Source organism: Chenopodium quinoa, unplaced genomic scaffold, assembly GCF_001683475.1.
Source record: "Chenopodium quinoa cultivar QQ74 unplaced genomic scaffold, ASM168347v1, whole genome shotgun sequence".
NCBI classification, from domain to species: Eukaryota; Viridiplantae; Streptophyta; class Magnoliopsida; order Caryophyllales; family Amaranthaceae; genus Chenopodium; species Chenopodium quinoa.
The window spans coordinates 865,179-875,792 of record NW_018742890.1 but is presented as its reverse complement, the minus strand read 5'-3'; the positions used below and the strand labels follow the sequence as shown (position 1 = coordinate 875,792).

Sequence of the window (10,614 nt, the reverse complement as noted above, 5' to 3'; positions counted from 1 at the left end):
GAATAGATGAATCAGGATCTTAGAATTTCTTTTGATGGTTTGTTATAATTGAATTCTCTAGTACGTTGTATCCAAACAAATATTATCAATATTACTGACTTTTTTAATTGGTTTTCTGTCCATTATCAACTTCACCATACGCATTCATTCTTTTCATTGAACTGGTTGTTGTTGTTGTTGTTACTGCTGTTGCTGATGTTGTTGTTGTTGTTGTGGTGTTGTTATTGTTGTGGTTGTTGTTGTTGTGGTTGTTGCTTTTGTTGTTGTTGTTGATGTTGTTGCTGCTGTTGTTGTTTTTGTGGCTGGTGTGGTGCCTGCAGTTTGCAAGCCGGCAGGTAAAACGCCAGCCAGGCTGGCGCTTTATGGGAGAGAAAAATGCCATCCAGGCTGGAGTTTTTACCTTGGCCAAATTTCTTAAAAAATTCAGTCAGGGTAAAAACGCCACCCTGGATGGCGCTTTTGTCTTGACTGAAATTTTTTTAAAAAATTAGCCAGGGTAAAAACGCCAACCTGGATGGCGTTTTACCCTGGAAGCTTAGTTTGGTAAATAGTTTTGCCACGCGTCTACTATGGAACATTGTTTCTAAAACAAGCTCCCTTTGGTCATTTAGGAAATTGGGTAATTGAGTTATTGTAAATTAGGAGTATACTGAGTACGGAGTATTTAATTAGCTTTCTTTAGTTTCTACGCAGCTACTGCTTGACAAATAAAACAAACACTTTATTTTTTTTAATGGGCTTTTCCATTTATCAAAACATTTTATCCAAAAAGTTATCAGGGGCCAAGCCCCATTGAGCCCCTATTATGGTCCGCCCCTGTGCTCTTCTTCAAAATTAATTAGATCAAAATAGCAATTGCAACTAATGGTTATGTCTATAAATTTTCTCATATGAAGGAAGTAATAAGAATACATAAAATTTATTTATATCAAAGAAATTTTTGAGGGAAGTAATGAGATTACATAAAATTCATTTATATCAAAGTAAATTTTTATGCATACCGTGCATTGCGCGGGGCTAATCTAGTTCTTTCAACAAACAATAATAAAAAAAAACAAAAACATATTTCTCATAATTATAATATTCCAAGATTGATAGTAATACTTAGAAGAAAACAAAACAGAACCAATTATGATTGATAATACTCCAAATCAAACAAAAACAAAACTTAAAAAAAAATAAAAAAAAATTAAAACTTAGTAAGATTAGATTGGGATTGCATAATTACTAAAATTGAATAAATTAACAAGTGAATTGAAAAAATATAAACGAAATTAGGCCTAAATTAACAATTGAATTGAAAAAATAGAAACAAAATTAGGCCTAAATTAACAATTGAATTGAAATTAGGGCATAAACTATACTAACCCTAGCTCCATCCCTAATTTTAACATCAACAATCTCCGGCGTCAAGCTGCTCCGATGGCGGAATCAGGTGGGTTGAACAATTTATCTCCATGTTTGAGCAGTGTGAGAAGGCTGAGAACAAATGTCGCCGGAGAGGATTTTTATTTTTTTTACTGGAAGCCAAAAGTGAGAAGGTGAGAGAGAATAACGTAACGTTCTTTTACTGCCACTTCAAGTAGCGATTTTCACATAAAAGCGTAAAAAATTAAAAAAATGCTTGAACCGATGACGTGGATGGTATTGTGAGAATTTATAAAAAAAGTGACTGTATTTGTGGAATTGAATTTTTTGGCAGCATTATTTAGGGAAAGGACTCTAAATTTTACTTGCTTTAAAAGTTGGCCGACAACGATCCAACTAGTTTGGAAAAAACACAAATAATAAGAGAGAGAGCTGCTCACTTTAATTTCTCCAACTATACTACTACTTCCACCCTCCATTTCTACTCATTCTTCAGTATCATCAGATCCAATTTTTCAAGCCATTTTCACAAATCATTGTATCGAGTGACAATAAAAAGAATTTGTAAGGCGGTATAGAAGATTTGCTACTTGCATGTATATTCATTGCATGTTTCCGCATACAGAAGCTTGTAAAATTTAGCGAAGTACAAAAACATTAATCCATATGACCCTAAAATATAGAAGTAAATCAATAAGCATGTACTCCTTTCTTTACCTGCATTGCATGACATCAAATTTACAAATTTACAAGTACCTGTAAATACAAGAGAACACACACACCCCCCTATGCTCAGTCTTCTGCCAATGGTAATCCAGCCTTTACTGCCGCTTACAATGCTTGTGAATTCTTGTAATACTGTTGCAACAAAAGCAGTATCAAACTACCAGCACAAGGTGACTACAATTGTTTTATTACAAGCAGTGAGGACTAAGGAGAGTATGCCCTTTTACCTTCACCTGATATTTACCAAACTTGGATAATCTTTTGGCTGAAATTAATTTGTCTTCTGTAAAATTTAATCTTTTTATAGTGAACTTAAAGTATTTTTACCGATTCATCATGTATTTGTTTTTTGAAGTTATTGAGAGGTAGAAACTATGAAAAATTAGATGGTGCACATGAAAAAAGAAAACTTTTGTTCTTTGGAGTTGACATATTCTTTAAACTATATATTCTTTTACTTTTTTATTTGCTAATAAAGCACACGATGTTCCTTAATATTGTAGGAAAATTGCTTCATAACCTAAACCTTAAACCCCAAAGTACCTACTTTCCAACAAAGCTCAAAGTCTAGGCCTATTTGTCCTTAGCCTTCCTTTTGTATATGGGTGACACCCCCTTGGTGTCTTTAAAATAACTCTCAAACAATTATTATGAAAAAAAATCTATTTTTTTTTTATTTTTTTATTGTTAAATTATGATTATGTTGAGAGTGATTTTGCCATTTAGGGCTTAGGCTTGGTACATGGGTATACTGATACTTCATTTTGGGACAAAATCATGGATAATTTTCACCAAATAGCCAAGTTGAACACTTGAACTCCGCCTTTGAGTGTCACTTTGTGGCATTCACTACCGGTCCCTGCTCACTTTATAGGCCCGGGTGTAGTGAAAAATATGTAATGGTTGCTAGGTCGTCGCCCTGATTTCCTGAAGCGACGCGCCATCTTGACGCCCGGGAGTGGTGTCAAGTATACAAGGGTTCCCGCATGACGAATGAATGCGGGTAAGGGTAAAGAAGCTAGTCCATGGAAATAGTAAGGGTAGTAGAATGCGTTTTGGGACTTGGAATGTTGGTTCTTTGACCGGGAGGTTGGTTGAATTAGTAGAGGTTATGAAGAGGAGGAGAATTGACATAATGTGCCTACAAGAAACTGAGTGGGTTGGACACAAGGCAAAGGAAGGGGTTATAAAATTTGGTACTTGGGTAAGGATAAGGGTAGGAATGGAGTAGGTATCCTCATTAATCAGAAATATATTGGAATGTGGTTGAGGTGTCTAAAAGGAGTGATCGTATTATGAGTGTTAAGCTTGTGAATTGTGATAGGTGATGAGGTCGTAACTATAATAAGTGCTTATGCACCACAAGTAAGTTTGGATGCCTGTATTAGACAAGAATTTTGGGATGACTTCAAAGAAGTGGTGCAACTAAGAAATTGGTCATTAGGGGCGATCTTAATGGACATGTGGGCATTAGGAGGGATGACTTTAGGGGGCGTTTGGTTGGGGGGTTTAAACAAAGGGAAAGGGAATGAATCCCTTTGTTTTCGTTTGTTAGCGACATTCTTCCATTCCTTTTCCTCTTTTTTATTTTTGGGTTTACCCAAAATTAGTCCACCCCCATTCCCCACCCCCCCCCCTTTCCTTTACCATTCCCTTTCCCCAACCACCACCGTACCCACATCCCACCAACCTCGCCGCACTGCAGTCACACCTCGCCGGATGGTCGCCGGCTCTCCCCGACCTTCGCTCCACCTTCGCCGGCTCTCACCGACCTTCGCTCCACCTTCACCGGCTCTCCCCCGACCTCACTGCACCTCCCCCGACCTCGCTCCACTTTCGCCGGCTCTCCCCCGACCTCGCTCCACCTTCGCCGACTCTCCCCCGACCTCGTTGCACCTCCCCCGACCTCGCTGGTCGCCGCTGAAATTCCAAACAACCAAATTCCAGAAAAAAAAGTCAAAAAATACCCTAAATGGTGGTGCTGTGGTGGTGGTTCTATGGAATCATTCCCTTTGTTTTTTTTTTTTTTTTAACAAACAACACCCTAAATTTCAAGGGTTTCATTCCATTCTCCTCCATACCCTTTCCCCATTCCATTCCGATTCCACTTTGCGAACCAAACGACCCCTAAAAGTATTCATGGAGGTTTTGGTTATGGAGATAAGAATGAAGTGGGAAATGATATTTTGGATTTTGCATTGGCATATGACTTGAGTATCATGAACACATGGTTTGAAAAAAGGATCTCTCACCTAGTGAGCTACAAGAGTGGGGGCAATACAAGACGAATTGATTTCTTTATGGTAAGGAATGCGTAGAGGAAGAGTTACGTTGATTGTAAGGTGATCCCGGGGGAGAGTACGGTAATTCAATATAGACTTGTGGTGCTTGATTTTCGAGGTCGTAGATATGCAAGGACGCAGAGACCACAAGTGGAGCCTAAGATCAAGTAGTGGAAACTTCAAGGGGAGAACCAACAAAAATTTGTAAGAAAGATGGAGGATGTACGAATTTGGTCTGGTAGCACTGATTTGGATGTAGATGCAATGTGGAGTAAAATGGAACATAGCATAAAGGAAGTGGCGAAAGAAATCCTAGGAAAATCCAAAGGAAGCATGCCACCGAGCATCTTGGTGGAATGAAGAAGTGCAACAAGCGATAAAGAACAAACGAGATTGCTATAAGATGTAGGAGAAATGCAGGAGTGATGAAAATTATGAGAAGTATAAAGAAGCGAAGAAAGTTGTACAGGATGCGAGAACGAATGTGAACCGAGACCTTTATGCAAGCTTGGATACAAAGGAAGGAGAAAAAGACATCTATAAGCTTGCTCGTATTAGAGATCGGAAGATGCAAAATATTAGAAAGGTCAAATGTGTGAAGGATATTGAGCAAAGAGTTCTTGTTGGAGACAAGGAGATAAAGGATAAATGGAGGTCTTACTTTGATAGTCTATTCAATGGTGATCGAACTCAAGATATTGGTGATACAAGTGTCCCTCATGATATGGTTAATCCGGAGCTTATGCGGAGGATTCAAAAGGAAGAAGTTAAAATGGCATTAAAAAAGATGGGATTGAAAAAAGCGGGTTGGAGATGTTTGGGAGAAAGAGGAATTGAATGGTTGACAACTTTTTGCAACAAGATTAGGGGACGTAGTAAGATGCCTTTTTAGTGGAGGAAAAGTACTTTGATACCTTTGTATAAGAACAAAGGTGATGTCCAAGATTGTGTTAACTATCCAGGGATCAAACTAATGAGTCATACTATGAAACTTTGGGAGCGAGTGATAGAACAAAGGTTAAGGAGAAGTGTGAAGATCTCGGAAAACCAATTTGGATTTATTGCTAGAAGATCAACTGTGGAAGCACATCTAATGAGACAGCTAATGGAGATCTATCGGGATAAGAAAAAGGATTTACATTTGGTTTTTATTGATTTGGAAAAGGCTTATGATAAGGTACCAAGGGAGAGTTTTTGGTGGGCTTTAACAAGGAAAGACGTTTTGCGGAAATATATTGACATCACTAAGGACATGTATGAAGGAGCTAGCATAAGTGTGCGGACCAGTGTTGGGAGATTGTTCAAAGTTGTGAATTATTCAAAAGGATGGAGAATTGGATGGAGATGTAGCTCATAGGATCAAAGCGAGTTGGTTGAAGTGGAAGAGTGCGATGGGTTTTTTATGTGATCTAGGCGTACCCCATAGATTAAAGGGGGAATTCTACTGAATGACAATAAGGCTTGCTTTGTTATATGGTACAAAATGTCGGACCGTAAAGCACTACCATGTGTATAAGATTAATGTGGCGGAGATGTGTATGTTGCGATGGATGTGTGGTCATACAAAAAGGATTGATTGAGGATTAAGATAACAAGGAAGAAAGTAGGGGTTACATTGATTGAGTACAAGATAAGGAAGAATCGCTTAAGAAAGTTTGTACATGTAAGAAGGAGACCAAGTGACACTCCGATAAGGAGGCTTGAAAAATTGTAAAATGTTGGGATAGCGAGAGGTAGGGGAAGACATAAGAAAACTAGGAAGAGGGTGATTGAGAGTGACATGAGTGCTTTGGGGATTGAGGAGAATACGATGTTGGATAAGGCGGTGTGGAGGGAGAAAATTCACGTCAACGACGTGTCGTGATTATATATACTATCTAAATTTATTATTGGGTTTAATTTTATTTTTCGCCCACCAATGTTTTATGAACAGTATTGATTTCCTTTGCTAAAGTTTTCTCAAACCTATATGTTTTCTACTTCAATTTTTTAACCACTTTTTTAAAACTTTCTTGAATTTCATTCTTGGTTCTCTTTTAAAACTCCCTTAATTTTTCTTAAATGCTCTTTCGTTTACTCACTTAACTCACCTTTTTTCAAACTTTTTAAATGATGATTTTGTTATGTCCTTTTCTTTATATCGTACGATTCCTTATGATGATTCATGTTAGCCGACCGCAACTCATTTTGGGACTAAGGCTTTGTTGTTGTTGTAGCCAAGTTGAGCACTTGAACATGTATGGTGTACCAGTGCGAATTTGAGTATCCGGATTTGAGAAGCATAGGTTTTGGGTCATTAAAGGGCATTGGTATGGTTTAAGTTCAAATGTTAAAATAGATATAGAAGTTTGCAAGTAAAGTAGAAAAAATGTAGAAAGTATTGCAAGTAAAATGGGATGGAGGGAGTAGTAAAAAATGAAGAAACTTGAGAATAAACTAATAACTCTATCAAATTGATCGAGTCTCAATGAGTCCATTAAAAAATCCATAAAATGACTAGCCTATCTATTTCACTCAGATCTGAAGCCCTTGATTGAAACTTTGAAAGGTGAGGTCATCTAGTATGAACTGAATTATTCTCTGTCAAATTTAAACATTGTCTATGAACTTATCAGATTGATTATAGTGCTCCAAAAAAAGAAAAATTTAAGTTCTAGCATTTTACCTGCAGTTATATGTTGCTTTCTTCTATACTTGAAGGCTTGTAGTTGAGGTTGGGGCCTGTAAGACTTGCTGCAGAAAACGTGCTGCCAGACGCTGAGCAATGCCACCAAGAACACGGCCTCCAAGATCACGTGCTTCGCCTTGTTGAAGTACCTGCAAAAATGAATTTTACAAGTTATCAATGGAACATCATCAAATTCAACAATAACTGCACAGTAACTACAGACATTGACAACAAGTCAACAAGACAAGAATACCAGCCTTTGATGAATTTTGGTATTCGTTCACAGAGTTAAATGAATAAAGTGCTTATGCATGGATCATATACACTTATTAATCAAGCAGTCCAGACAGCTTAATATGATCCACCCAGATTCAGACAGCTTAATATGATCCACCCAGAAAAGTAATAGCCTTCTATTTTTACAAATCAACATTTCCCCAAGGCAAATCACATGCATAAAAAATGTAAATACGTGAAATTAAAAGTTTCTGTTGTTAACGTAATTATTTAGACCTGTAATATAGGTTGTAGGAGGGAAGGTTCAAAGTTATTTGAAGACTGTAGAAGCCCCCAAACCTTTAGCACTTGTCCTCGAAGTTCCAACATACTTTGCTGTTCAGCTTCCTTTAGTAATAAGAAAGGTCCTGTCGAACTACCATTTGTTACTAGAGTCCTCATGAATTCAGGTAGAGAACTGTATGTATCCATCAAAGAACCCAGAATTACTGCTTCAGTAACTCGCACAGCTTCCTTTATAACTAGAATCCTTAGTTCTTCACCATCTGGCCCCAACAATAGCTTCAGAACAGGTTGTAAAGCGTCTTTTGCAGAAAAATCCCTGTCTTTACGCCCCTGAACAAGTAAATTTTCAAGTCTATTCCACCTGCAGTCAACCACCATAACATAAGAACTTTCATCTTTGGGTTTTCTGCAATCAGTTTCAGCAATAATTAAGACAGAGTAACCTGAATTTCCCATCCTTAAACAGCAACTCAATAAGAGCATCTCGCAGATATGGGTTAGGATCAGTAAGAAGTCTCTTAGCAAAATATGGATAAGATGCAGCCAGAACCTTAAAATTTGGATCTGCATAAAGTGCTAAACCTTCCAGCACAGTAAGCGACCTCAGTATCAATGCATAATATGCTGGAACTGCCACATTAATTAAGAATAACATCAGATGTAGAACAGCTTCAATCTGAAGCAAATATTAAACCCACAAATTATCAGGTTAAGGACCTGCATAGACTCTCTTCCCTTATGGATGTATCACAGTGGAATAAGATGCCATGTCTATGGAAAAACTGTATCAGATAAGAAGTTACCATTGAATGGATATTGATAAAAGACGGCTCCTAGACCATCTACAAGCGTTTTGAAGTTCAGTTCACTAACAGTTGAACTGAGTGCATCATCAAAGAAATCTCGAAGTACAGGCACAATTGGAGAAACATCCACATCAGGGGATAAAAAATCCAGAGCATAATAATCTTGAGCCATGGCTTCATAGTCACGATTAACCATGTGGACAACATGACCAATAATTGCAAACCTTGCTTGTTCTGGGGTTTCACTCATCATTCCAAAGTCAATGAATGCCAGCTTTCCCTCAGGAGTTGCCAGAAGATTGCCAGGATGTGGATCTGCATGAAAGTATCCGTACTCAAGTAATTGTCTAAGGCTACACTGGATACCAATGGTAACAAGATCCAACACCTTCAGCCCTTGTCTCTCAATTGTGATTTGTTCATTTAACTTGACACCATCAACCCACTCCATTGTTAAAACTTTGGCACTGGTGTAATCCCAGAAGATATCAGGAACAAAAACATCTTCCTTGTCAGCGTATAATTTCTTAAATCTTCTCGCATTCTTACCCTCCTGCAAATACCTGTCAAAATTAACATCCAAACCCAAAGAAAATATCATAAAAAGAAAATATGGGGTGAATTTCAAGTTCCAAAACTTTCAAAACGACCAGTTTCATCAGAGCAGCTTTACTGAAGGGAAAATTATAGCTTCCAAATTTACCACAGAATTGGCAATTATTGCTATAAACACTTGGGCATCAGATAATGCAAAGGCCTCTCTGACATCCGCAAGGAAGCTGCTCTCTTTGACTTGGCTAATCCAGGTCAAGGGCGGGTGATTGTTGTTACCTTTCAGAGTATCCTGTTAATAAAATGACAAAATAAATATTGAAGAGGGAGTCCTTGCCTGTACATAGTTAAGCTCTTGATAAACTCTTCGGGCAAATTCATCAACTAGGGCAACAACATCACTTGTGACAAAGTCAACATATTTATTTATAAAAAGGGCCAGTCCTCTTATCAGGTAGAAGTCAAGCCCTATGGCCTCTTCAATCCCAGGCCTCTGTACCTTGACAGCAACCGTCTGACCAGAATACTTCAATTGAGCTTTATAAACCTGACCCAAACTAGCAGCTGCAATCGGATACGGAGATATAGACGAGTATATGTCCTCAAGTGGAAACTCCAGCTCCTTCTCAATGCATGAGAATGCCTCCGCATTTGGGAACGTAGGCAAAGCATCCTAATCAATCACACACAATCATAAGAATTCCCTACTTCACATGAGACCTAGACAAGAGAAAAAGCAGAGCTAATATAAATTCAGAATACATTTGAGTAGGCACTTGTTATTTGGTTACCCCTGATGTAAGGCAATTTCTATAATTATCCTCCTAGTAAATAGTAATATAACCCTTTGAAGTTAAGCGGAGTAAGTAATTAGCAAGTAGTTATAAGAAAGAGCATGAAGACATTGGACAGCAAAAAATGGAGAGCGAACCTGTAGCTGAGAGAGTTCCTCAAGGTACTCAGGTGGGCACAAGTCAGGCCTTGTGGATAAACCCTGGCCAATTTTGACGAAAGTAGGGCCGAGAGCGGTAAAAATCTTGCGGAGCTGAACAGCTCTTAAGGATTTGTTTTGATTGAGCTGACCATTCCATTTATCAAGCAAGAGCTTGAAAGCAAAGGAACCCAAACCGAACAAAATATCAGAGGTCCTACGGAAGACCTACAAAAATAAAGATGGGGAGGGATGAGTGAGGGAAATAATCGGAAAAAGATGAGCAAGAAATAAAGAGATATAATGGGAGCAACCTTGATAGGGCGTGAGCCATATTTAGAAGCAATCATCTGAGGAGTGTAGACAGAAGCAGCGGCTGCTCTGGACATGGCCCTTGCCTCAGCTTGCATATCATCAGCAAGATTCTTCTTCCTCCTGTCAGAAGTGAGGAAGGCATCTTGTGATTGTGATAGTGCTGCATCATTGGTTCTGGTAATGTTAGGCCCCCTTGAGAAGGAAAAGTACGGGCATCTGCCTCCACCAAGGCCGAAAGCGTTAATGGTCTAGACTTACGCCTCCGTCTGTGGCTGTGAGGGTTGTTGAGGCTAGGAATACTGACGAGTGATACTCCATTTTGATAACTGGAACTCAAGGGATGATGAGACAAGGACAACATCCCCGATGCCATGGATGGGACAATTATACCTGTGATTGTCATCAATGGAAAACCTAGATATTATTATTTTTAAAACACTTCCA

The 10,614-nt window shown here is 38.5% G+C and overlaps 1 protein-coding gene across 1 annotated transcript; it reads right to left on the bottom strand.

Moving 5' to 3' along the window:
* Positions 1-1,933: 1,933 nt before the first annotated feature.
* LOC110726958 (protein ACTIVITY OF BC1 COMPLEX KINASE 3, chloroplastic-like) lies at positions 1,934-10,488 on the bottom strand. The gene is made up of 9 exons (XM_021906500.1): positions 10,471-10,488; positions 10,170-10,418; positions 9,856-10,083; positions 9,262-9,597; positions 8,370-8,925; positions 8,010-8,196; positions 7,558-7,927; positions 7,042-7,193; positions 1,934-2,226 (listed from the first exon to the last, which is right to left on the bottom strand). The coding sequence occupies exons 1-8, from the start codon at positions 10,486-10,488 to the stop codon at positions 7,065-7,067; spliced, it is 2,073 nt and encodes a 690-aa protein (XP_021762192.1). The 3' UTR covers positions 1,934-2,226; positions 7,042-7,064.
* Positions 10,489-10,614: the final 126 nt, after the last annotated feature.